Source organism: Erpetoichthys calabaricus, chromosome 4, assembly GCF_900747795.2.
Source record: "Erpetoichthys calabaricus chromosome 4, fErpCal1.3, whole genome shotgun sequence".
Taxonomy (NCBI): Eukaryota; Metazoa; Chordata; class Cladistia; order Polypteriformes; family Polypteridae; genus Erpetoichthys; species Erpetoichthys calabaricus.
The window spans coordinates 323,378,859-323,405,902 of NC_041397.2; the positions used below are offsets into that span (position 1 = coordinate 323,378,859).

The 27,044-nt window shown below is 43.2% G+C and overlaps 2 protein-coding genes across 3 annotated transcripts in view; both read left to right on the forward strand.

Moving 5' to 3' along the window:
• Window positions 1-27,044, forward strand: part of LOC114643530 (protein NLRC5-like) — a 1,801,805-nt gene that overhangs the window by 1,510,283 nt on the left and 264,478 nt on the right. The window lies entirely within an intron of this gene.
• Window positions 16,916-27,044, forward strand: part of LOC127527352 (E3 ubiquitin/ISG15 ligase TRIM25-like) — a 57,972-nt gene continuing 47,843 nt past the window's right edge. For both annotated transcript variants that reach the window (XM_051925876.1, XM_051925877.1), the window contains exon 1: window positions 16,916-17,679. In XM_051925876.1, the coding sequence (XP_051781836.1) occupies window positions 17,092-17,679 (588 nt within the window). In that variant the 5' untranslated portion in view covers window positions 16,916-17,091. The remainder of the gene's footprint in view (window positions 17,680-27,044) is intronic.

Consider the following 27,044-nt stretch of genomic DNA (forward strand, 5'->3'; position numbering starts at 1 on the left):
CCAGGTCTCCTAAGCTTTGTTAAAAACAGCTCTGAAACTGCCATTTCACTTATTAGTTCTTCCCTTGTGGGTATTTGGTAACATTCTTTTTTATGTTTTCATTTGAGTCTTTGGGATTCATAAATACATGTAAATCTTTATTTACTTTTTTAATGCACACCATGGAGTTCACCCACTCTGTAGGCTTTTCCACTTTCCTTATAACACCTAGTGCTGACCTTCTTTCAATCTTCTGCTTTAAGCAGATTTTAAGTAGCTTTGAGACTTTTCTTGAGGCACAAACCACTGGCTGTGCATCTTCCTTCAGCTTAGGATGCATTTGACGTCGTCACTTGAAATACCACAAACTAATCAGTCACAACTTAGCTCATCTGTTCATATGCCAAAGTTACAATTCTTAACTTAATTTCTTAGAGTACTCACGTGTGGACACACTGGGGGAACTATGTCTCTCGGCTGGCCTGGGAACGCCTCGGGATTCCCCCAGAAGAGCTAGTAGAAGTGGCTGGGGAGAGGGAAGTCTGGGCATCTCTGCTCAATCTGCTGCCCCTGCGACCCGATCTCAGATAAGTGGAAGAGGATGGATGGATGGTACTCACGTATGCCTCCGCTGTTTCACCAGACTTTTCATATCTGGTATTAAAGTTGTGTCTCTCCATTATGGCATTTGACTCCTGATTGCAGATTTCTTTGAACTTTCTTTTTAAGCAATTGAGATCCTCCCGTGATTCTGCTGAAGTTATTTCGGCTCCATCTTCTGATCACAGTGTTGGCACGTAACTAACTGTCCTGCTTAACTGAGGAGTATGTAGGGTTTTGCCTTGACAGGTTTATCACTGTGTGCTGCTGCAATGAATATTTCATACTGACGTTCAAATCTGCACCAGTTCTCAGCAAAGTTGCTATCGAGAATGAGTGGGTCTGGACAGCTCAAACTGTCTGCCATTTTGTTTTGTCACTTGTCTTTTCCCTCTCTCCATTTATTTGACGGGTTTATGACCACCATTTGAGTCACTGGCTTAGGCTAATACTGTTGCGCATAATCAACGATGCAATGTTTATCTGTCCTGCTGAATTCCTCACTACTTACACCATGTAGATATGTGCTATGAGGGAGGGAGAAGGTTTAACTGAACTTTTAATAAGAAGACTTTCTTAAGTTACAGGCACAGGTTAAGTCACTCATAACAACTAGCAAGATCACCCAAACACACCCACAGTTAAGCTAATCTCGTAAGATTCTACAGGAAGTGTATCAGCACAAACCTAATAAAAAATAACATTACAACACAACAGAGATGTCTACATTAAGGAAGTCGGCAAATGTTAATCCATCCTGAAGCTTGAGGAATGTTTTGGAGATCCAGAATTGAGCTTTCACCAGCATTTCTTATATATGAATGAGAAAAAGTGTCATGCAGTGACAAAAGAACTTGACAAACACAACTCACCAATGGTCAGTGGTGCTTTTGTCATAACTCACAGAGGCTTAAGGACAGGACAGTGCATATAGCTCAAAATCTCCGCCATTCTGTTTGTAAAGCAAACACTGACTGCTTGTGAAGGAAATTCTGTTGAGCAGCAAAGCGGAGAGTCCAAGTGATCTGCACAAAAAGCTGTTAACAAAGCAAGAAACTACTTGCAGAAAGGCCATGGCTGTCTTCAAAACACTTTTCAAATATGGAAGTCAAGCTGACGGAGAGGATTTTGGCATAATGTTAAAGGTTGATTTATATTTGTGTGTTGGGCCTACGCCGTTGTGAGCAATTTATAGTTCTGTGTTGGTGCTCCTGCACCACTCCGCAGGTACAAGGCTAAATGCTAGTTGATGGTGTAAAGTTTTATTTGTATATTTCAATTTGCATATGTAGCAGTGATGTGTGGGTGAAGTTCCTGTAATTACTGTGAAACTCCTTCCAGTTTGTGCTAAAAAGATTTGAAAATAGGGACATCTGGTAGAGGCCATGAGCTCGACACAGACAGCAGAGAAAGCACACAGAAAAGTGTTATGTTGTGGTATTAATGTTATTTCATTTGGACAGTAGGTGGCACTGTACAAAGATATAAATAGAACGGGGAGAGGGATGGGAGTTCCGGGAAGGAGATTGTATGAGAGAGGCTTTTCTATAATAAAGAAGGTTTGGAGATTTCTTTGTGTATTACTCAATATATAACAAAATTGGCGACGAGAACGTTTCTAAGCAATGATGGACGCCTCTACTGTTCCACTACCAGCTGCTTTTCTTCCTTGTCCAGGAGAACCCACGCTTCCGTTTGATACGTGGATGAAAATATTTGAAAATTATTTGCTTGTTATTGGGGCAGATGGAGACAACTGGACAGTAGCCAGGAAACGAGCGTTGCTTCTGCACTGTTTGGGCACTGAAGGACACAGACTTTTCTATGCATTACCAAATACAGGGAACACATACGCAGAGGCCGTGGCGGCGTTGAAGGCGCATTTTCTGCCCAAGTGCAATGTGGTTGTTGAACGGCATAAATTTCGTAGTAGAGCCCAACTACATGACGAAACTGTGGCTCAGTATATTTCTGCGTTACGAGATCTTGCATCTACCTGCGACTTTAAAGATAAAGCTGATGAAATGCTACGGGACCAGTTGGTAGAAAAGACAGAAAAGACAGCCTGTCCACGTGTCCGCGAGAAACTATTATTTGAACATGACCTCACTCTTGAAAAAGCGGTGATGCTCGCTTCGCAAATTGAAGCTGCTAAAAACCAAGCGGGGATCCTGGCGGCCACTTCTCCAGCTTCAGTCGATGCAGTTCAAAGCACGATGCTATCTACACGACGCCGCGATGGTCAGGCCCCCGTACAGCCTAGTTATGGCACTCCTATGACCTCCAATAAGAATCGGTTGTGTTTCCGCTGTGGATCCAAAGCACATCTCGCAAATGCTCCAGAGTGTCCGGCTGCATCTGGACATTTTTCTCGTGTATGTCGCTCTCCTCCACAAGACCGAGTTCGAGGTATTGAGATTCCGGAAACTACCATTTTGTGTGTGAATGATGGTACAAAACGGCCTGGGAAAATTTCATGTGCTGTTACAATTCAAGCAAACGATTCTAAACCACATTTGGTGCGACTCCTCGTAGACACGGGCTCATCTGTATCCATTTTACCCAGCGGGTTATGTAACCGGTATTTCGGTACTTGTAATTTATCAGCACCTCCCGTACGCCTGCTCTGTTATTCCAAAACTGAACTACCAGTCATAGGATGCCTCCAAGCCCGAGTTTCATATGCAGCTGTAACGGTACCGGCTACTTTCTTCATCGTGCAAACCGGTGCCCCTTTACTAGGCATGGACTTAGTTACATCTTTGAAATTGCACATCGAAGGTAATACAGTACTTACCCCACCAGCCCCAGTGCTACAGTTGTCTTCCACTCCATTCAGAGGCCTAGGATGTGCAAAAGGGTTTGTACATAAGGTAAGAATCCGGCCAGAGGTTTCGCCGGTGCAGCAGAGACTGAGGCGCTTGCCAATATCGGTACGGACTGCTGTTTCTGCTGAACTGCGCCACTTGCTAGATGCAGGAATTATTGAGACCGTGGATGCTTCTCCGTGGGTATCACCAATAGTAGTCACACAGAAGAAAACTGGTGGCATACGCTTATGTGTAGACCTTCGTGAGCCTAACAAGGCTGTTATTGTTGATTCTTTTCCGCTGCCACATATTGAGGAACTGCTTTCTCAATTACGAGGTGCTACTGTCTTCTCCACTATAGATCTGGCAAACGCGTACCATCAAGTGCTCTTGCACGAGGAGAGTAGGGACCTGACTGCATTTATAACACACGATGGCTTGTTCCGTTTTTGCCGTGTTCCCTTTGGGCTGGCGTCCGCTCCAGCCGCGTTTCAAAAATTACTGTCAACACTTCTCCGCCATCTTCCAGGTGTCCAGAATTACCTTGATGATATTATTATCTATGGATTCACGGCTGCTGAACATGAACGTCACCTATCAGCTGTTTTAGAATGTTTGGAGAAGGCAGGGCTACAATTAAATCAGGACAAATGTCATTTCAAGCAGTCCTCCCTTCGTTTTTTGGGGCATGTAATTTCTGCGGAGGGTATTTCGCCTGACACAGAGCACGTTGATGCCTTCCATAACGCACCTCTTCCCACAGATGTTTCAGCTGTACGTTCATTTTTAGGGCTAACATCATGGTATGCAAAGTTTATACCGCATTACGCCACGATAGTAGAACCTATACGTGCTTGTTTACGTGGGCAATCCAACTTTGAGTTCACAGAGGAAGCACAGCGTAGCTTCCATAGGGTCAAGGAATTAATTCTGACCAGTCCTGCTCTGGCCATTTTTGATCCTGCTTTGCCTTCAATTATAGCAACTGACGCTTCAGACTACGGGCTAGGTGCAGTATTTACACAAATGCATGCAGATGGAACAGAGCACACCATTGCTTTTGCTTCTCGTACACTTTCTCAGGCCGAGAGGAAGTATTCTACAGTGGAAAAGGAGGCCTTAGCGTGCGTTTGGGCAGTTGAAAAGTGGCGTACGTATTTGTGGGGACACCGTTTCATTTTGAAAACAGATCACCAGGCCCTCACAACACTTCTAACTACGAAAGGTATGGGGAGAGCTGGTTTGCGTATTGCCCGATGGTCGGCACGTCTCCTTTGCTTTAATTATGACGTGTTGTACCGCCCGGGAGCACAGAATTCGACTGCGGACTGCCTATCTCGTCTCCCTATATCTGCTCCAAATGTGCCATCTGAATTAGAGCCGGAGTATGTTGCCCTTCTGTCCTCGGCCGTGAAGGCAGTAAGCCATGCAGAATTCGAAGCTGCTTCTGCTTCATGCCCAGAACTGAGTGCCGTACGGGATCGCATTCATTCTGGATGGCCTGCAAATTTTTCACTTGTACCAAATGAGCTTGTACCGTACTTTCGCATACGGCATGAACTGTCTGTTAAAGATGATTTTGTATTCAGAGGATCGGATCGTTTAGTTGTGCCGGTTAAATTGCGACAGGTAATTGTGGACCTAGCACACGAGGGTCATCAAGGAATTGTCCGCACAAAACAGAGGCTTCGCGACCTGTACTGGTGGCCGAAAATGGATGATCTTGTCACTACAGCAATCAAGTCCTGTCAACCTTGCCAATCAAATGATAAGACCGCAAAAGTGTGTGCCGCGCCATTACAACCCGTACCTTGGCCAGACGGGCCATGGCAGAAAGTTGCCATTGACGTGATAGGGCCATTCGAAATCGCACCTGCAGACTGTCGCTTTGCCTTCACACTAATTGACTATTATTCAAAATGGCCTGAAGTTGGTTTTACGTCCCAAATTACTGCTTCAGCTGTAGTTGCTTTTTTAATATCTATTTTCAGTCGCCATGGCAACCCTCAATGCTTGGTATCTGATAATGGTCCTCAGTTCACATCCTCTGTGCTGACCACATTCCTACAGGAGAGGGACATTCAGCACACTAGATCTGCAAATTATCACCCTCAGGCTAATGGAGCAATTGAAAGATTTAATCGAGTGCTCAAGGAAACGGTACAGACGCTTCATTTACAGCGTAAGCCCTGGAAATCATCCGTTACGGAATTCCTTCATATTTTTAGAGCTACGCCACATGCGACAACGGGTATTTCGCCTTTTGAACTGCTTCATGGACGCAAGATGCGTACCAAACTGAACATACTGCCTTTGTCAACATCTGTTGGACTAGACGATGCAAGCATAAGACATCGAGTTGCTGCTAAACAGAATAAGATGAAGAAATACACGGATGACAGAAGAGGAGCTCGTCTCCCGTTACTGGCAAAGGGAGACACAGTGCGAGTAAAAATGCCCACCCTGGTGTCTAAAGGATTGCCACATTACAGTAATCCCACGCCTGTACTTGACAAAATTGGAGAAAGCAGCTACGTGCTTGGTGACGGTAAAGTATGGAATGCAGCGCGGTTGTCGCCTTGCGCACCATGTGCAGATTCGACAAATGACGCGCCACCCGCGGATCAATTCTCTGGTGCGCCTCCTGCTGCTCTGCTTGAGTCACATGGGGATTCGTTCCTTGAGAGTTTTCCGCCTCCGATTCCAACAGTGAAACCACCTGCTTTGTTGGTCCCTGAAGGAAATGGGAAGTCCACCTTGAAGGGCCGCCTATGCCGCCGTCCTGTGTGGTTAAAAGACTATGAGACGGGATCGTAATGCAAGTCAAACAGATTAGTTTGTTGTTTCTTTGTTGTGTTATTTTCCGTTTTGTTAACAGCAAGTTTTGGACGGGAAGTTAGATATTTAAGAAAGGGGGAGATGTTATGTTGTGGTATTAATGTTATTTCATTTGGACAGTAGGTGGCACTGTACAAAGATATAAATAGAACGGGGAGAGGGATGGGAGTTCCGGAAAGGAGATTGTATGAGAGAGGCTTTTCTATAATAAAGAAGGTTTGGAGATTTCTTTGTGTATTACTCAATATATAACAAAAAGGCCTTGTTGATCACATAATTGCAAACTGACAGCTGCACTAAAAGACAAAAAACGCTCTGTGTGTTCAAGTTATGATAATCTTGTTGTCATTTGCAATAAGTACAAATTACAGGGTGTAAATATTCTACAGTAAAATGAAGTTTTAATGTGTTTTCCTAAAGTTATAATTTGTTGTTATAATGAATATTGTCAAAGCGCGCCAGTGCTCACCTATGTCAATTGTCGATGGTTTCTCACTCCTTACATGGCGCTTGTAGGGGGTGTTGCTATCCTTAGAAGGACCACTCATTGTTTTGCTGCACTACTTTTCATTCCTATGTGACTGTGAAAGATTTGCCTTTTTTTTTGTTGTCCCCCCAAAGCTGTTAATTTGAACGATGAATACCAACTGTGGATACGACTTGTCAGTGGTGTTACAATAAAGATGTAAACATCAAGAATCCATCAGCGAGACATATAATACATTATAAGCCACCACTGATTCACAATGATGTCACAACTTTTTCATATCACTGAGATTATTGCTCTGAAACAATGTGAAAGAATAAAATTTTACGGAATAATTGCACTAATTGTCAAAGAGAATCATAACAGGATTTATGGAATGTGCTTGTGGAACTGGGCAAAACGAAAGGGAGAGTGAATAAGGGGGTTTAGAGAATATGCCAACAGTAGACTACAGTAGAGTATTAAGGATAATTTCTAATCAAGAAGAACGGCCTCATCCACTGGAGAGGTTTTACCTACAGCAGGCTTCTTCATGCCATGTTGATGGACACTGGAATCAACTTTAGGATGTTAACACTGGAAATTCAACACTGCTGATCATGAGGCTTTGCTGCATCTGCTCAAATATTGTCCTATTAAAATTAAAATTAAATTTACATGTTTTTGTTTCAGAATATGCACTCTGCCAAAGCCTTGTGAAGTCTTTTACACTCTAGTGAATTAATCCTATTGATCCAATCACCTTTATTCCTTCCATCCTGTCCTGGTTATTACAGAACACTAAATCTAGACAGGCAGCCCCCTGTATTGGTGAGTTATGAACGGTCACTCATTACGTCTAAATAGTCCTGTTCTAGTACTCTGCTATTTGTAAGGTTAGCCCAGTGTAAAAGGAGACACAAAAACGTGAAAGGATTTGCAGAAAATAAAAAGCATGCAGCAAGTTGCAAAAAGATCTTTTCAGATGCAAGTTCAAAACTAACTCAAAGATGGCTGAAGTGCTGGTCATATGGCTTCAAGGCAGGAAGGGCCGTGTCCAGGAGGGCGGACAACGAAAGTGACATGAAAAGAGGAATGGCTGTCAGTCTTCCATTTTGTAGGGGGGTTAAGAGAAAAGATATTAGCACACAGCGTTAACCCCTGGTTCAGTGGGTAACTTACCATCACCAGAGCCCTTAAGCTGTCCACCAAGCTCAGGCGTGTGACACCAGTTTATGTTTGGGTAATTAAAGACCCCACAATTATAAAATCCTTCTCTAAACTCATCTTTTTAAAATTATTAAAAAGACATCATTTTAAACTCTTGTGAGCAAAATAAAAAAAAACAAAAAACAATTCTTCATTTACAGACTCTGCTTTCTATTAATTATATATCTTTCTTATGTAAATGTGTATTATTTATTTTTGAATGTTATTTACATTATTCTTCTTACCTAATCTTATTTGTTTTTTCTTTACTTATAAGTATTTCTTTACTATCTTCTAAAGTACTTTGAGCTCATCCTTTGTATGAAAATCAGCCAGTCAGTCATTTTCTAAACTGCTTTGTCCTGAACAGGGTTGGGGGGTGCTGGAGCCTATACTAGGTAGCATAGGGAACAAGGCAGGAAAAAAACCTGGACAAGCACCAGTCCATTGCAGGGTAAACACACCAGGGCCAATTTAGGATCACCAATCCACCTAACTTGCAAGTCTTTGGATTGTGGGAGGATACTGAAGCACCCAGAGGTAACCCATGCAAACATGGGGAGAACATGCAAACTCTGCACCTGGAGGACCCAAAACATAAACCCTGGTCTCCTTACTGCAAGGCAACAGTGCTGCCATAGCACCAGTGTGCTGCCCTTGTATGAAAATGTGTTACAGCAAAAATGTGGTTCTTGTTATGAATGGCCTTTTCAATTTCAATATGTTGCATAAAAGTGGGGTAGACATTAAAACTTCTGTAATACCGAAGGCAGCCATGTGCTTCAGATTTGCATCCATGCATCAGTAACACAAGACCTAACATGACTGTTTGTTCACCAAATAGCAGAGAGGCCTGTACAGGCACTTTAACAAACTGCACTGCACACATAATTTTGTGTTCATCATTTGTGTTGCCATTCGCGGTATTTTTAAAATGAAATGTTATCAGATCATTTGGCATGACCTTAATTGTGTGTAGACATTCAATTGTGGCACACTAAATGATTAGAATGTAAAAGTGTGAAGGGCTCACCCAGCTTTGAAGAGTCAGTGGAGATCACACTGCGAGTCTTCATTATTTTACTTCTATTTTTCTATAGTTTTCCTGTAGTATTATGTCTTTATTGAATGAATTTCTGTTAACACTTAGCTTTCCTATTACTTTGGGTGCACTGTACTGCCATCAGGGCCCCTACTTAACATAATTTGCAGTAGTTATTCAAGTTTTGGTTTCTTATCCATGAAGGCCATTAAACTGTTCTAAAACTAATTTAAAAGATTAAATACACACATGAAACTGGTAAGATTTCCCTCAAAGTCCGGTTGGTTTAAGTAGATGTTCACGTGCCAGATGCACTCTGGTGCGGACCAAAATGACCAAACCGAGACCCTTTATAAAGTGTGGTGTCGGTGTGGTACCAGACGAGCCCTGACGATTTTCACATGTGGTATTGTATTGTCATGGTATTTCCCTCTACTTACCATTCACCTAGGGGTAAGTGTACTCATCAAATTCGTTACGAGGTTGGTCTACTGTCGCATCTTATCACACACATACATAGCTATACTCATACACACAGACCCTAATCATAACAGTGCCCCATAAATGACACACACACAGCTAGTTAACCTCTAGCACTTTAAACCACACAAGTGCTTTACGAATAACACAACCTGTCACTCTCTCTGCACTTCGAGAGACTTACTTATTGTCAGCACAAACAACATACAACATTTTAAATATATATCTCACAGACCTAAATATTACTTTGGTCTTTAGACATACATTTAAACATACAAAGGCTCAACATCCTTGACTATAGGCCATTTATTAACTAAGAATGCCTTACTTTACATCCCGTTCCCTACTATTGAGTGGAGCTCTCACTCTCAGCCTAATAAACCTCGCATCACAGACGTAATGGCAAACCTCCAGCTGCACCAGGCGCTCAAAGAAATCTAACTTATTACTTCAATCACTCTATAGACATTAAGACAAAGCATAGAAAGTTAAAAGCAGCATGGTATTTATTACATGAATAATAATACCAACTAGAACAAAGAATAATATAAAATAAGATTGATAGTAAAGTCTGGATATGCTGTTTATAGTCTTTAGAAAAAGCTTACAAAAAGTAAAGATGTTAAGGATGAATGTCACTGGGTGGCTTGTGATCGAGCACTCAAAGTTATTCATGAGATGCTTTTCTGACTATCAAATGGAAACGGCTGCATGTTGCTAGTGTCCTCTTCTGACATTGTTCTTGCACTCCTCTGATGTCACTCTGTTCTCCTCTTCTCCTGTCACTCTTCAGACAAGGTATATTTATTATAAAATTCTACCAGGGGTTTCGCAAGATGTGATTGTTAGATATTCTGATTGGTTGGCTGTCAATATGATGAATGAATTCACTTGTCCGTTTTCCCAAACAATAAAGCTTTTGATCCTACTAGCATGTCTTCCTTTCCCAGGCTGTAAACACATTTAGCAACTTGTTGTCCTAGATCCCGAACCTTTTTCATGTTATAAAGTAAATGATAGCCTGAGGCATTGCCATGTCTTCCTCATTTTGTTTGAACAGCTGTTTTAAAAGTGAGGTACAATTCAGGAAGACGATATGCTTTGATGTGCCCTGTATTTAAGTTCATCTGTTGTTTTGTCTTGAACAAAATATAAAGAAAATATAGGCCAAAATTTACAGATTTTGTACCCCACAACAAGTATGAATGTCATCAAACACTGAAACAATCTAACTAAAGGAAATACTGTGCATTATATAGTAGATGAAATTGTGGTAGTCACTATAAGTGTCATGGAGAATTAAAAAACAATAAAACAGTAAAGATAATAAACACATAGACATTCACATAAAACACCTTGCATAATTACCTGTCACCAGAGCAGGCCTTGCACCTGATCAGGCACCTGATACACGTCCCTCACACACACGATCATACAAAAGTGTAAATTCACTGGTAGTCAAGTCAATCAAAACACATATAGAGGTGGCAAGAAACAAACAGCAATACTCTTGAGATGGACATTCAAACCCCTAATTTTGCACCAAGTAAGTGGTGCATGTATGTGGAGTGTCCTCTCAATGCGATTGCTTTTTGGACATGATGTGGATACCTTAACTTTGACATTTGTAGTAAATGCTAACCAGACATTCCAAAATGAACATTAACTGATAGTTCTAGGATTTGAGACAGTAGACATGTGATTTGAGATAACCTACACTGAGGTTACATTGATATAAATATGCAACATCACACAGTTAAATGAGCCTCACCTGATATGTCTGCTGTCATAACACTAAAGCATGTCAGCGTTTGCCCTCAGATGAGCCGGCCTTCGTTTGTACACTTGCCTGTTTAAAATGTGTTGTTTCATGCCATGAGCAATAGCAAATACTTTACAAGTTTTATTTCAGTTATTCGATAATAAGCATCTTATTCACAGAGCTGTATGTGGCAAATAAATCAAATAACTATGGAAAATGCGATGGTGCACAAACACAACTGTTGTCTACCCGCCATGATATTTTCTCCCCAGGAAAAGTGTTTCTGGCAAATGAAGTAAATCCACAACATGTCAACAGGATGTTGATTGATATATTTTGTTCGCTTGAAAGTTGCAGGGTGAAACACAGCAGAACTAACTGAAAATTTAAACAAAGTAATAAAATGTCCCCTTATTTGGAGCAAAGCAAGCGGACTAGGAGTGTGAAAATGCCTTAAAAGATGGAGTTGTACTGCTCCTGGTATAAAACTTGAATCTAAAGCAACTCAGTGAAAGAACCTTTGCTTTATTTGCCTTCATTTTTTTACTTCACGTTTTTGTTTTGTCATTCAATCCTTTTCACACATCCAATATTTCTGACCTTGTCAACACTGGCATGACATTTAAACACATTTTACAAAACTGTCTTAAACATTTTCTTTTTATTTTGAAAATGCTGTAAAATTAAGACATTTCCTAAATATGAGTGATAATAAGAAAGGAATTCCTTCACTTATTTCTAGTAGGACTGACTACAGCAATATGGTGTTCTTTACACAGATTTCAGTTCCTTTAAAATACTGCTACAAAAATTATTACAAGAACAAGAAAATACAAACACATAACTGCAGTTCTTAAATCCTTACACTGGCTCCCGGTTAAGTTTAGGGCAGATTTCAAAATTCTCCTGGAAATGTCTTCCTGCTACTGTAAGAGATGCCCCTTTGGTCATATGCTGTAAACTCACCAGTTCAGTTTAGCATACCCTGACTAGAGCTGCTGATTAGGTGTACATACTGCATTTCTGTTTGTTACACATTTGCAAAAAAGCATAAGCATTACAACAATTATAAACCATTACTAACTCTCCTCTATTCTGTTTCTGTTTTCGGTGTCCTATTGTACCACTTGGTGCCACTGCTCTATTGCCAGGCTGTTTTACTCCCCATGGGAAGACATCTGAGATACTGGGAACATTGAAATCAACAGAATTGTCTATCAAATTGGATGACCCAGCACAGATTCTACTATTGAATGATCATAATGGTAGGTATTGTGACATTTTAATTCCATATGTAAAGTGGTTGAGTAGTGACTAAACTGCAGTACATATTGAGGCAGTACCGCCAAACTTTAATTTTACTCAGTCAGGTCGAGGAGGAGAAAAAAGGCGGCAGCAACTTAGCAAATATTTTCTCAAGAAAAGTAAACTGTAAAGAGGATGCCAGCCTAAGTAGTTTTGCATCTTTTGAGTATCTTGTTGTCACATTACATTTACTAGCTATTTATTGACCGTCAAAATATAATGCCTCTTTTATGAATAAATAGTAAATAAATTAATTATCTGTGAGAATAACAAGTTATGACAAAGTCCCAAGAGCAGGTGGCTTCAACTTTTACATAAAAAATCATTGCAATCCAAAAGCCACAGAATTAATGGAACTTTTCAAATCTTTTGACTTTACTCAACAAATCACCCAGTCGACGCACAAAAGGGGCAATATGTTTATTTCCCTTGGCATAGAATTGTTGTGATTCAGATAGTGGATATTGGCATATCCGATCATTGTATTTTATACTCTACTTCTCTACCTTTTCAAGTATTATAAATAATCAACCCTACTTTAGTGTCCGCCCTAATACAGCTAGCAATGAAAATACTAATGCTGGCAATTGTAATGTAAAACTGAAGGTAATGATTGACTTTGTAGCTCCTGAAAAACTTGTTAAAAATTCAGGAACAGCTGTAATACTGTGGAAGAGAAAAGGCAGTTTGAAACTTGAGAGAATGCCATAAGGCTAAGTGTAAGTGGAGCTTAATGAAGCTAAATGAACAATCCATTAGAAAATATTAAAGGTTCAAATTAACAAATATAGTATGCAGTTCAACATGAGAGATGGTCTCCATCTCATTATTTCTCCAAAATAATAATGGGGGATAGCCAAGAATCTTAAGAATCTTATTATATATCCATTGACTGTATTTTGCACCCGGCTCACTCTGTGGAATAGATGTTTAAATCATCAGGAGCTAAATGTGAGGCTTTCACAGCATTCTATTCATATCTAATATCAGACGTCGTACACCACAGACTTTATGCACAGACCTAGCTGAATCTCAACATAGTGAACACAGTCAGTCAAAATTCCTTTACTAAAATAAGCCTACCTGATATTCATAAAATAATTACTCAGTTCTCACCATCGATATGTGTTTTTGATCAGTCACTAAAGACTTCACTAAATCGCTGATTAACAGTGTATTTTATAGGGTTAATTGTTCATCCGTATGCCGATTTTTCCTGACTCGTGTCATGCATGTACACATGGGAGGCAGCTGGTGATAGACAGATTCAAAGAGAAGGCATTATTAAGTTTCACAGACAAATAAAGATTCTTATAATTAAGAATTCAGAACAGACTAGACAAGAACAGAGATAGATAGATAGATAGATAGATAGATAGATAGATAGATAGATAGATAGATAGATAGATAGATAGATAGATAGATAGATAGATAGATAGATAGATAGATAGATAGATAGATAGATAGATAGATAGATATGAAAGGCATTGAACTTCCGGTTGAGCAGACTCTGGCAGAACTGGTCGCCGCTGCTCGACGATCACTTTTTAACTTTTTTTTATGATTAGATTTAATGGACTAAGCAACTGTTCTCATTTGGCAGACTTGTTCTTCAAGCATTATTTCCCAGTTATTTATAGCTAGACTTATGATTTCTAGCTCGACTGGTTATTTTGTTGACACTTCGTTGCGGCTGTATATGGACTAGTTTCAGCCCAACCCTGTTTTTTGGCTTACCTGGTTCTGTTCTCTGGACGTCTGAGTTGCCTGTGTCCTCGCCTGCAATGTGGACTGTTAGTATATTTATTTGGTTTGTGTTTGTTTGGTCTCTCCTGTCTCTCACTAACCAACCCACGACGCACTTGCTCCAGTATTCAGCTTCTGAGCTCCTCTGACTACATTTTCACCTATCTGATCCTCCGCTAACTGCACTGTACCTTCACAAAGACATCGCATTCCTCCCCTGTCGGAGATACATCCATCATGGGTTCTGCTGGATTCTCCAAGCTATTACCTTGAAAATAATAAACACCATCTGGTCCAATTCTTGACATCCTCCACGTAACATAGGCAGGGTTGCTGACCACAGTGTGTTAGCCAGCCTAGCTCAGTCAGCTAACACCACTTCCAAATGTGATAACACCATTGTCAGCTTTGGTTTATTGAACATCCGCTCACTTATGAGCAAGGAGCATCTTATCCAGGATCTCCTCACTGACTGTAAGTTTGACTTTTTCTGTCTAACGGAGACATGACAACAACCCCTGACATTTCCCAACTTAATGAAACCACTCCCCCGGGGTTTGTTTACATCTGTCAACCCCGTGGCTCTGGCCTGGAAGGAGGTCCCGTGTTAATGTATCATGAGAAGTGGAAAGTCCTGCTGTTGTCTGTTCCAGCCTTCAGCTCCCTTGAATCCACTGTGTGTTAACTGACTGGCCCTATTCATAGTATCACTGTTTACTGCACCCCTAAATCAAATAATCTGAACGACTTTGTTGTTGTTTCTTATGCACTTATCTACTGTTTCACCAAACATAATATTGCTGGGGGATTTTAATATACACATGGATAATATCAATGTCCCTCTTACTAGAGACTTTACATCCTGCCTTGAGCATTTTGGATTCCAGCAGCATACTGATGTTCCCACTCATTGCAAAGGACATATCTTGGATTTGATCTGCTGCTCTGGAGTTACCCCCCTTGATTGTACTGCAACTGAACTCCCCATAACTGACCATTTTCTCCTCTCATTCAATGTTAAACTCACTCTTTCCATTACTAAGCTTCCCTATCCCATGTCATTCTGCAATATTAAGAATATTAACTTGGACTGCCTTTCCTCTAGTATTGATTCCCTCATGGACAGTCACAGTTTATCCACTTCTGAAGAACTGGTCTGACATTATAACACTGGACTCTATGGTATTCTTAACTCCTTTGCTAGTTAAAAACTAGATCTGTTTCTTTCTGCTTTTTTTCTCCATGGGTCACTGGATTCCTCCTTCAGCCTCCTGAACCTCAGAGCAGAGTGGAGGTTTTACAATGTGAGTTTGTGCTTTGACACCATGGATCAATAGAACACAAATCAGGACAGGCTTATGATAGGAAAGCGTAGTCAGCAGAAAGAGCCACGAGAGTGTTGATGGTGGTCCTGCAACTGATGCATTATGGGAAACAGAATTACAGAAAGAGAACCACCAAAGCAGTCTGTTGGTTTGAGTCTCTTAAATCCAAAGTGAAATGTGAAAGAAATTATTATTTTGTATCATTTGTTATATTTATACACACAGACACATACACGCACACATATATGCAAGCTTTGGGAGCGTCTCACAGGTAATGGTTCAGATCTATTTGGGGGAAGGAAAGGCAGACACACCAAAATTAATACAGTTTCTGTTTCCTTTACTGTGGAAGAGAACAGGACTTACAGTGTGATCGTCGAAAGCTGCACCTCTTCCGATCATCATCATATTTAAATGGCGCATCTCCCCGAAGATAGCATTCAATATGTCATCACAAATACCTATCTTTTCTTTTCAAAATTGACATTAAATGTGGATCTCCAAACAAAGCCCCGACTCTCTTCCTTTGTTCTTGAATCTGTTTTATGATAATATATTGTACCAACCACAAAAAAAAGAAAATTTGCACCATTTTAAAAACTACAGAGAAAGATAAAAATAAAGTGGGGGATTTACTGAGTAATTTAATGAGTTATTGCTTTGCAAAAATGACAATTAACTGATTAAGACAGAGAATTTACTATGGGATGTACAATTTGACTATTGAGTACCAGCATGGTTTCAGTGAATAATCTGTGGAAGAGCTTCAGTCTCAGTCTGCACAGGGCTGCCTGGCCATCACAATATCCATCCATCCATTTTCCAACCCGCTGAATCTGAACACAGGGTCACGGGGGTCTGCTGGACCCAATCCCAGCCAACACAGGGCACAAGGCAGGAACCAATCCTGGGCAGGGTGCCAACCCACCGCAGGACACACACAAACACACACCAAGCACACACTAGGGCCAATTTAGAATCGCCAATGCACCTAACCTGCATGTCTTTGGACTGTGGGAGGAAACCGGAGCGCCCGGAGGAAACCCACGCAGACACGGGGAGAACATGCAAACTCCACGCAGGGAGGACCCGGGAATCGAACCCAGTTCCCCAGGTCTCCCAACTGCGAGGCAGCAGCGCTACCCACTGCGCCACCGTGCCGCCCCATCACAATATAAATCTATTTATACTTAATTTTAATTTATAAATGTGCTCTGAGTCTGTCTGATGTAAACTGCAGTTTGCAATAATTAAATAAGAAATACTGAAGTGAATGAAACTTTAACAGACACCCCAGCACAGGTCATCTCTTCTGTTGCTGTACATCTTCACTCTGTGGGCTCCTGCCTCACATTAACTGTTCATCCTCAGTGTTTCCTCAGATGTTCTGTCTGTGAGCTCCCAGCTTTCTCTTTAAATCTCCTCCTCCTCCTCACTGAGCTCAGACAAAGTTTCACTTTCATTTCTTCACAAGTCACTTCCTTGTTTGTCTGACTGATTCTCTCTGCCTGTTTCCCCTCTGAGTGACGATGGCCAAAGCCCAGTTGTTTGTATCACAGGATGAGTTCACCTGCTCAGTGTGTCTAGAGATTCTCAGTGACCCTGTGACAATCCCCTGTGGTCACAGTTTCTGTCTGAAGTGCCTCACTGACTGCTGGGATCAGAGCCAAGAGTGCAGCTGTCCTCAGTGCAGAGAGACCTTCTTGCCAAGGCCTGGCTTACGAAGAAGCACACTGCTGAATGAAGTCATCAAGAAATTAAAGAAGACAGTAATCAGTCATCCTCCTCTTCCTCAGCCTCAGAATTATGCAAGCCCTGGAGACGTGGAGTGTGACTTCTGCACTGGGAATAAATTTAGAGCCGTGAAGTCCTGTCTGACCTGTATGGCCTCCTACTGTCAGACTCACCTTCAGCCTCACTATGAAGTAGCTGCCTGGAAGGACCACAAGCTGACTGATCCTGATGGAAATCTAGAGGAGAAACTCTGTGTGAAACATCTGAAAAGCTTGGAAATATTTTGCAAAACCGATGAGATGTGTATCTGCTTGATGTGCATGGTGACTGGACATAAAAATCATGACATAGTGGAGCTGGAGACAGAAAGAGAAGGAAAACAGGTAAGTGGAGTTTAATGTTTAATATAAACAAGTAAATAACAGGAGGGTGGCATGGTGGCGCAGTGGTAGCGCTGCTGCCTCGCAGTTAGGAGACCCAGGTTTGCTTCCCAGGTCCTCCCTGCGTGGAATTTGCATGTTCTCCTCGTGTCTGCGTGGGTTTCCTCCGGGCGCTCCGGTTTCCTCCCATAGTCCAAAGACATGCTGGATTGGTGTTTCTTAATTGGCCCTAGTGTGTGCTTGGTTTGTGTGTGTCCTGCGGTGGGTTGGCACCCTGCCCGGGATTGGTTCCTGCCTTGTGCCCTGTGTTGGCTGGGATTGGCTCCAGTAGACCCCTGTGTTTGGATTCAGTGGGTTGGAAAATGGATGGATGGATGGATAAATAACAGGAGTTAAGAGATTTGTAAATGTAGTTTAACAGGGAAATCTATTCATTAATCTTATAAATCTGAATTTTCAGGTATGGTATAGTATGGAGCTGGAATGTATGCATATGAGGCCGGGAGCAAGTCATGAAACAGCCCAAGATGACATACTCATATCATCCATGTACACTTTAGTCCATGTTAGCACTCTCATTCTTTGTGATCCAAGTACTTTTGTTTTGGTTTTCTAAGGCAGGGACGGGCAGAACTACAGCCTGCTGACCATAACTGGTCTCTGACACAGGTACTGTACGAGCAGCCTGCTGGCTCTTTATAGAAATATCGAATAGTTCATTCTTCATGAGGTGTTCTTAACAAGATGATGGCACAGTTGGCTGCTGTAAGAGTAGTAAGTTACAATGCAATGTCATCCAAAGAATAATTCAATAACCCAGGGTTTTACCCCATGTAGCATTGGCACATGGAGTGTAGGCTTGTTTAGCTGCTTGCTTGCCTTTGTCCTGCATGTGCATTTTCAAATATTTTGAGTTTGCATGTGGCTGATCTCAGGCCTTTTTAAGAGACACGTTATAGTCACATGTTGACCAATCTATTCTGTATTCTATAATAATAATTCTTTGCATTTATATAGCGCTTTTCCCACCAATCAAAGGGCTCAGCAATTGTAGGTTAAGGGCCTTACAAAGCAGAGTTCCTTTTTGGCATTTACGGGATTCAAACCGGCAACCTTCCAATTGGCAGTGCAGATCCCTAGCCTCAGAGCCACCACTCCTGAAGCTAAGCCTAACATTCCATCCATCCACCCATTATCCAACCCGCTATATCCTAACTACAGGGTCACGGGGGTCGATAAGCCTAAGATTCTTACAATAAATTCATTTCAGAGGTTTCAGTATAGTATTGTAGTATACACTGTATGCTGTTGTTTAAATAAAATAAGTTATCATTTACTTAATTACGACATAATGACATTTAGTGGAGCAGTAAGGACATTTTACAGGACAACAACCTGAGTAATATTTCCACCTAATGTGTGATTGTGAGATGCACTCTGACCTTTAAAAATCTGGCAAAACCCCAGCAAGTCCAGCAGATACGCAAACAAAATGCTAAAGATGTCTGCTTGACCATCTATGTCAACATTAAAATTACTTATTAATACCACACAATCGTAATATATAGTGAGGTCAGATAAAAGGCAGTTAAACTACATCATGCATAATGACTTTGACTGTATAAGCCTGCAAATTAACGCTACAATTGTAAATTATTCTATTTTAATATGTTATAAGAATGAGCACATCAAATGATGTGAATTCACCTCCATTTTGAGAAGTTATATTCAATTCATCATGTAAAACTGTCTACTTCCTTGACCAACATTACCAGATTTATGAAGGAAAATAAAAGTATTTGGTGAGGTTGGCTAAGCCAGGTCACAGTAAGTAGGCACGGGTGTGGCTGTGTAGCCATCCATTAATTATCCAATCCGCTATATCCTAAATACAGGGTCACGGGGGTCTGCTGGAGCCAATCCCAGCCAACACAGGGCGCAAGGCAGGAAACAAACCCTAGGCAGGGCGCCAGCTTACTGCAGCACTCTACACTTTCCATATTAAAAAGAAGTGACCCTCTACCGACCCTCTGAGCCTAAAGAGGCCTCTGGGATATTCATGCGGCCTTACCTTTTCGGATTCTTCCTGCCATTTAAGCCCTTTAGTTGTCTCCTAAACACACGTAGACACACGTAGATAGATAGATAGATAGATAGATAGATAGATAGATAGATAGATAGATAGATAGATAGATAGATAGATAGATAGATAGATAGATAGATAGATAGATAGATAGATAGATAGATAGATACTTTATTAATCCCAAGGGGAAATTCACATACTCCAGCAGCAGCATACTGATAAAAAACAATATTACATTAAAGAGTGATAACAATGCAGGTATAACAGACAATAACTTTCTATAATTTTAACGTTTACTCCCCCGTGTGGAATTCAAGAGTCGCATAGTTTGGGGAGGAACAATCTCCTCAGTCTGTCAGTGGAGCAGGACAGTGACAGCAGTCTGTCGCTGAAGCTGCTCCTCTGTCTGGAGATGATCCTGTTCAGTGGATGCAGTGGATTCTCCATGATTGACAGGAGCCTGCTCAGCGCCCGTCGCTCTGCCACAGATGTCAAACTGTCCAGCTCCATGCCTACAATAGAGCCTGCCTTCCTCACCAGTTTGTCCAGGCGTGAGGCGTCCTTCTTCTTTATGCTGCCTCCCCTGCACACCACCACATAGAAGAGGACACTCGCCACAACCATCTGATAGAACATCTGCAGCATCTTATTGCAGATGTTGAAGGACGCCAGCCTTCTAAGGAAGTATAACCGGCTCTGTCCTTTCTTACACAGAGCATCAGTATTGGCAGTCCAGTCTAATTTATCATCCAGCTGCACTCCCAGATATTTATAGTTCTGCACCCTCTGCACACAGTCACCTCTGATGATCACGGGGTCCATGAGGGGTCTGGGCCCCTAAAATCCACCACCAGCTCCTTGGTTTTGTTGGTGTTCAGGTGTAGGTGGTTTGAGTCGCATCATTTAACAAAGTCATTGATTAGGTTCCTATACTCCTCCTCCTGCCCACTCCTGATGCAGCCCACGATAGCAGTGTCGTCAGCGAACTTTTGCACGTGGCAGGACTCTGAGTTGTATTGGAAGTCCGATGAATATAGGCTGAACAGGACTGTAGTAAGTACAGTCCCTTGTGGCGCTCCTGTGTTGCTGACCACAATGTCAGACCTGCAGTTCTTGAGACGCACCTACTGAGGTCTGTCTGTAAGATAGTCCACGATCCATACCACCAGGTATAAGTCTACTCCCATCTCTGTCAGCTTGTCCCTAAGGAGTAGAGGTTGGATTGTGTTGAAGGTGCTAGAGAAGTCCAGAAACATAATTCTTACAGCACCAGTGCCTCTGTCCAAGTGGGAGAGGGATCTGTGTAGCATATAGATGATGGCATCCTCCGCTCCCAACTTCTCCTGGTATGCGAACTGTAGAGGGTCGAGGGCGTGTTGGACCTGTGGCCTCAGGTGGTGAAGCAGCAGCCGCTCCATGGTCTTCATCACATGCGATGTCAGAGCGACAGGCTGGAAGTCATTCAGCTCACCAGGACGTGATACCTTTGGGACTGGGGTGATCAAGATGTTTTCCAAAGCCTGGGGACTCTCCCCTGTTTCAGGCTCAGGTTGAAGATGTGTTGTAGAGGACTCCCCAGCTCCAACGCACAGGCCTTCAGCAGTCGTGGCGATACTCCATCTGGACCTGCTGCTTTGCTGGCACAAAGTCTCCTCAGCTCTCTGCTTACCTGGGCTGCTGTAATTGTGGGTTGGGGGAAACTCTCTCCTATTAGTGTCACTACTGTGAGGATTTGTGAGCAGGACCACTTTATGATGTCTATTTTCTCAGAAATTGTGTAAAACAATTCGATTGTGTCATAGTATCCTGTCAGCCGTTGTTGTTTTAATTTCTTACAAATTGAAATTACTTCATTTTATAACACAGAACAGTTTCTACTTTGTAGCTTACGTCACATTTTAATCATTTCCCTTCACAAAGTTGTCTTGGAAAAGTAAGTGGGTCCACATTTTACATATATTTATGTACTAGTACTACTACCCACACCTCCCACATTTCATTCCCACAATTTATTTTATCTGGCTAACACACAGCACCGGTAATAAAGCAATTTAAAAGATTATTACAAAATTCATTTGGAGAGCTGGTTTGTTTGTCACCAGTGTGTGATCTGATAGTGACACAGTCCCAGATGTCACTGCCCAACAGGCCCTTAGGATCCAGTTGCGAATAAATTACTAACAGTTATGCTAGACAGGAGGGCACTGCACAGGAGCCATCAACAAGCTGGCTTCCCCACTGCTCCCTGCCTTGTACGTAATCTCCTTTTAAACTTGCCCAACTGTCCATCAACTGTCTCCATTTTCAGAGGTTTAGCCCACTTTCACTTTCAGACTTTTCCACGTCTGCCCCTCTTAAATCTTTTGTTGATGGTGTACCTCTCAGTCCTGATCTCCTGATCCTAGAAGAAGGACCACCTTGACCCCTGAAGTCAGCCCTGATTATTAAGACTCTAGACAGGCTGCTTCTCCCATTGGTGTTTTAATATTTCCTGCTAATAAACAAATAGTAATTACAGTACACTGATGAACTCCTTCTCCTCTGTTTTACTTTTGTATTTTTACATCCATAAAAACATCCAATGTCTGCTGTTTTTAGTGAATTTCCAATTTCATTTTGGGTTAATCCCTGTATACCATTCTTTTCAATGGAAATTTTTGCAGTTGAAATCAGTCAGAAAATAGCAGAAATTGAGTTTCATTTTATATAGAAATAAAATTGACTTTGAAACACAATATTTTAGCTAATTACTTACAGTGGTCCAGGCACACAGTTATGTGTTTAATACCTGAGAATATGGAGTAAAGAAAACAAAATACATAAGAAAGGAAAGTTACAGGTTATAGGAAAACAGACATGATCTTACATTGGGTTATTTAAGTTATTAAGTTATTTATTATTTACCATAAATTTAGAATTCTATTATGAAACATTTTACTGAATCCGTTTAACATAATGATTTCTATTAATTTTTATAAAGTTATGCATTATTGTTATTGTCCTTTATATTCCTCTCAGAGTTAGAGGAGTTATCAGCTACACATTTCACTACGTATTGTACTGTACGTATAATCCAAATATAACAAGTCAAATTTGATTTGATGATCCAAACACAACACAAGGGCAAACCCCTGACCACCATGAAATGCATCCTGCAAAAATCACAAATGACAAAAATAATGGAAGCTAAATAAGTATAAAGACCTGTATAAAATGAAAGCCTGAAGTATAAGCAAGGAATGATGGGAAAGAACTTCATAAAGGGAGTCATTAAGAAAGACTTGCAAGCAATGTGTGACTCAGGCTGTCAAATCTTTGAATGCTTTACTTGCCCTGAAGAAGACGTCTACCTGCAAATGTGGCGGAGAATAAGCCTGTTCTGTCGCCACTTTGTGTGCTTTATAAAAAAACAAACACGTCAGTCTATTTAGATGTTTAGATCCTTTTGTTTTTTTCTGTTCTATAACCAATTCATTTTTCTCATTTCTTATTTTGATTTTTTTGTGTAACTGTATATATTTTTTATCATTTCTCTCCTAAAGGATCCATCCATCCATCCATCCATTCTCTTCCGCTTATCCGAGGTCGGGTCGCGGGGGCAGCAGCTTGAGCAGAGATGCCCAGACTTCCCTCTCCCCGGCCACTTCTTCTAGCTCTTCCAGGAGAATTCCGAGGCGTTCCCAGGCCAGCCAGGAGACATAGTCTCTCCAGCGTGTCCTGGGTCTTCCCCGGGACCTCCTCCCGGTTGGACGTGCCCGGAACACCTCCCCAGGGAGGCGTCCAGGAGGCATCCTGATCAGATGCCCGAGCCACCTCATCTGACTCCTCTCGATGCGGAGGAGCAGCGGCTCTACTCTGAGCCCCTCCCGGATTACTGAGCTTCTCACCCTATCTTTAAGGGAGAGCCCAGACACCCTGCGGAGGAAACTCATTTCGGCTGCTTGTATTCGCGATCTCGTTCTTTCGGTCACTACCCATAGCTCATGACCATAGGTGAGGGTAGGAACATAGATCGACCGGTAAATTGAGAGCTTTGCCTTATGGCTCAGCTCCTTTTTCACCACGACAGACCTATGCAGAGCCCGCATCACTGCGGAGGCCGCACCGATCCGCCTGTCGATCTCACGCTCCATTCTTCCCTCACTCGTGAACAAGACCCCGAGATACTTGAACTCCTCCACTTGAGGCAGGATCTCGCTCCCAACCCTGAGAGGGCACTCCACCCTTCTCCGGCTGAGGACCATGGTCTCGGATTTGGAAGTGCTGATTCCCATCCCAGCCGCTTCACACTCAGCTGCGAACCGATCCAGAGAGAGCTGAAGATCACGGCCTGATGAAGCAAACAGGACAACATCATCTGCAAAAAGCAGTGACCCAATCCTGAGTCCACCAAACCGGACCCCCTCAACACCCTGGCTGCGCCTAGAAATTCTGTCCATAAAAGTTATGAACAGAATCAGTGACAAAGGGCAGCCCTGGCGGAGTCCAACTCTCACTGGAAACGGGTTCGACGTACTGCCGGCAATGCGGACCAAGCTCTGACACCTGTTGTACAGGGACCGAACCGCCCTTATCAGGGGGTCCGGTACTCCATACTCCCGGAGCACCCCCCACAGGATCCCCCGAGGAACACGGTCGAACGCCTTTTCCAAGTCCACAAAACACATGTTGACTGGTTGGGCGAACTCCCATGCACCCTCCAGGACTCTGCTAAGGGTGTAGAGCTGGTCCACTGTTCCGCGACCAGGACGAAAACCACACTGTTCCTCCTGAATCCGAGGTTCGACTATCCGATGGACCCTCCTCTCCAGAACCCCCGAATAGACTTTTCCAGGGAGGCTGAGGAGTGTGATCCCTCTGTAGTTGGAACACACCCTCCGGTCCCCCTTCTTAAAGAGGGGGACCACCACCCCGGTCTGCCAATCCAGAGGCACTGTCCCTGATGTCCATGCGATGTTGTAGAGACATGTCAACCAAGACAGCCCTACAACATCCAGAGCCTTGAGGAACTCCGGGCGTATCTCATCCACCCCCGGGGCCCTGCCACCAAGGAGTTTTTTGACCACCTCGGTGACCTCAGTCCCAGAGATGGGGAAGCCCACCTCCAAGTCCCCAGGCTCTGCTTCCTCATTGGAAGGCATGTTATTGGGATTGAGGAGGTCTTCGAAGTACTCCCCCCACCGACCCACAATGTCCCAAGTCGAGGTCAGCAGCGCACCATCACCACCATATACAGTGTTGACACTGCACTGCTTTCCCCTCCTGAGACGCCGGACGGTGGACCAGAATCTCCTCGAAGCCGTCCGAAAGTCGTTCTCCATGGCCTCCCCAAACTCCTCCCATGCCCGAGTTTTTGCCTCAGCAGCCACCGAAGCTGCATTCCGCTTGGCCTGCCGGTACCTATTAGCTGCCTCCAGAGTTCCACAGGACAAAAGGGACCGGTAGGACTCCTTCTTCAGCTTGACAGCATCCCTCACCGCCGGTGTCCACCAACGGGTTCGGGGATTGCCGCCACGACAGGCACCGACCACCTTACGGCCACAGCTCCGGTCAGCCGCCTCAACAATAGAGGCACGGAACATGGCCCATTCGGACTCAATGTCCCCCACCTCCCTCGGGACATGGTCGAAGTTCTGCCGGAGGTGGGAGTTGAAGCTACTTCTGACAGGGGGCTCTGCCAGACATTCCCAGCAGACCCTCACAACACGTTTGGGCCTACCAGGCCTGACCGGCATCCTCCCCCACCATCGAAGCCAACTCACTACCAGGTGGTGATCAGTTGATAGCTCCGCCCCTCACTTCACCCGAGTGTCCAAGACATGTGGCCGCAAGTCCGATGACACGACCACAAAGTCGATCATCGAACTGAGGCCTAGGGTGTCCTGGTGCCAAGTGCACATATGAACACCCCTATGCTTGAACATGGTGTTCGTTATGGACAATCCGTGACGAGCACAGAAGTCCAATAACAAAACACCACTCGGGTTCTGATCGGGGGGCCATTCCTCCCAATCACGCCCTTCCAGGTCTCACTGTCATTGCCCACGTGAGCATTGAAGTCCCCCAGCAGTACGAGGGAGTCCCCAGAAGGTATGCCCTCTAGCACAGCCTCTAGGGACTCCAAAAAGGGTGGGTACTCTGAACTGCTGATCGGTGCATACGCACAAACAACAGTTAGGACCCGTCCCCCCACCCGAAGGCGGAGGGAGGCTACCCTCTCGTCTACCGGGGTAAACCCCAATGTACAGGCTCCAAGTCGGGGGGCAATAAGTATACCCACACCCGCTCGGTGCCTCTCACCGGGGGCAACTCCAGAGTGGTAGAGAGTCCAGCCCCTCTCAAGGAGATTGGTTCCAGAGTCCAAGCTGTGCGTTGAGGTGAGCCCGACTATATCTAGCCGGAACCTCTCAACTTCACGCACTAGCTCAGGCTCCTTCCCCTTCAGAGAGGTGACATTCCACGTCCCAAGAGCCAGCTTCTGTAGCCGAGGATCGGACCGCCAAGGTCCCCGCCTTCGGCCACCACCCAACTCACACTGCACCAGACCTCCTTGGCCCCTCCCATAGGTGGTGAGCCCATGGGAAGGGGGACCCACGTTGCCTCTTCGGGCTGTGCCCGGCCGAGCCCCATGGGTGCAAGCCCGGCCACCAGGCGCTCGCCAACGAGCCCCACCTCCAGGCCTGGCTCCAGGGGGGGGGCCCCGGTGACCCGCGTCCGGGCGAGGGAAAACGCCGTCCAAATTTTTTATTCGTCATAGGAGGTCTGTTGAACCGCACTTTGTCTCATCCCTCACCTAGGACCAATTTGCCTTGGGTGGCCCTACCAGGGGCATAAAGCCCCGGACAACAGAGCTCCTAGGATCATTGGGACACGCAAACCCCTCCACCACGATAAGGTGGCGGTTCGAGGAGGGGATTATAAAGGATTATATAATTATAATATTTCATTAAGTTACTTGTTTACTTACAGTATGCTTGATGCCCCTTTTTTTAGTAGTTTCAGTAGTTTATCTGCTGATTTCTGTCTGCCATGTACTGTTTGTTACTTCTGATACATAATACTTTCCACTTTCTGTTTATCTCCTCTTCTAGTTTTCTTAATTATTAAAAATATTTTTTTCTTAATATTTTTATTTGGCATTTGGACTTTTGGTCAACATATTTTTAAGTAATATTTACTATTTATACTTTAGTTTTGGCTGTATATCATTTTTCTATTATTGTTTTTTTAATAGATTTGACTTGTCACTATTTATTTACCATTGTCTTCTTGTAGATTCCTCTTT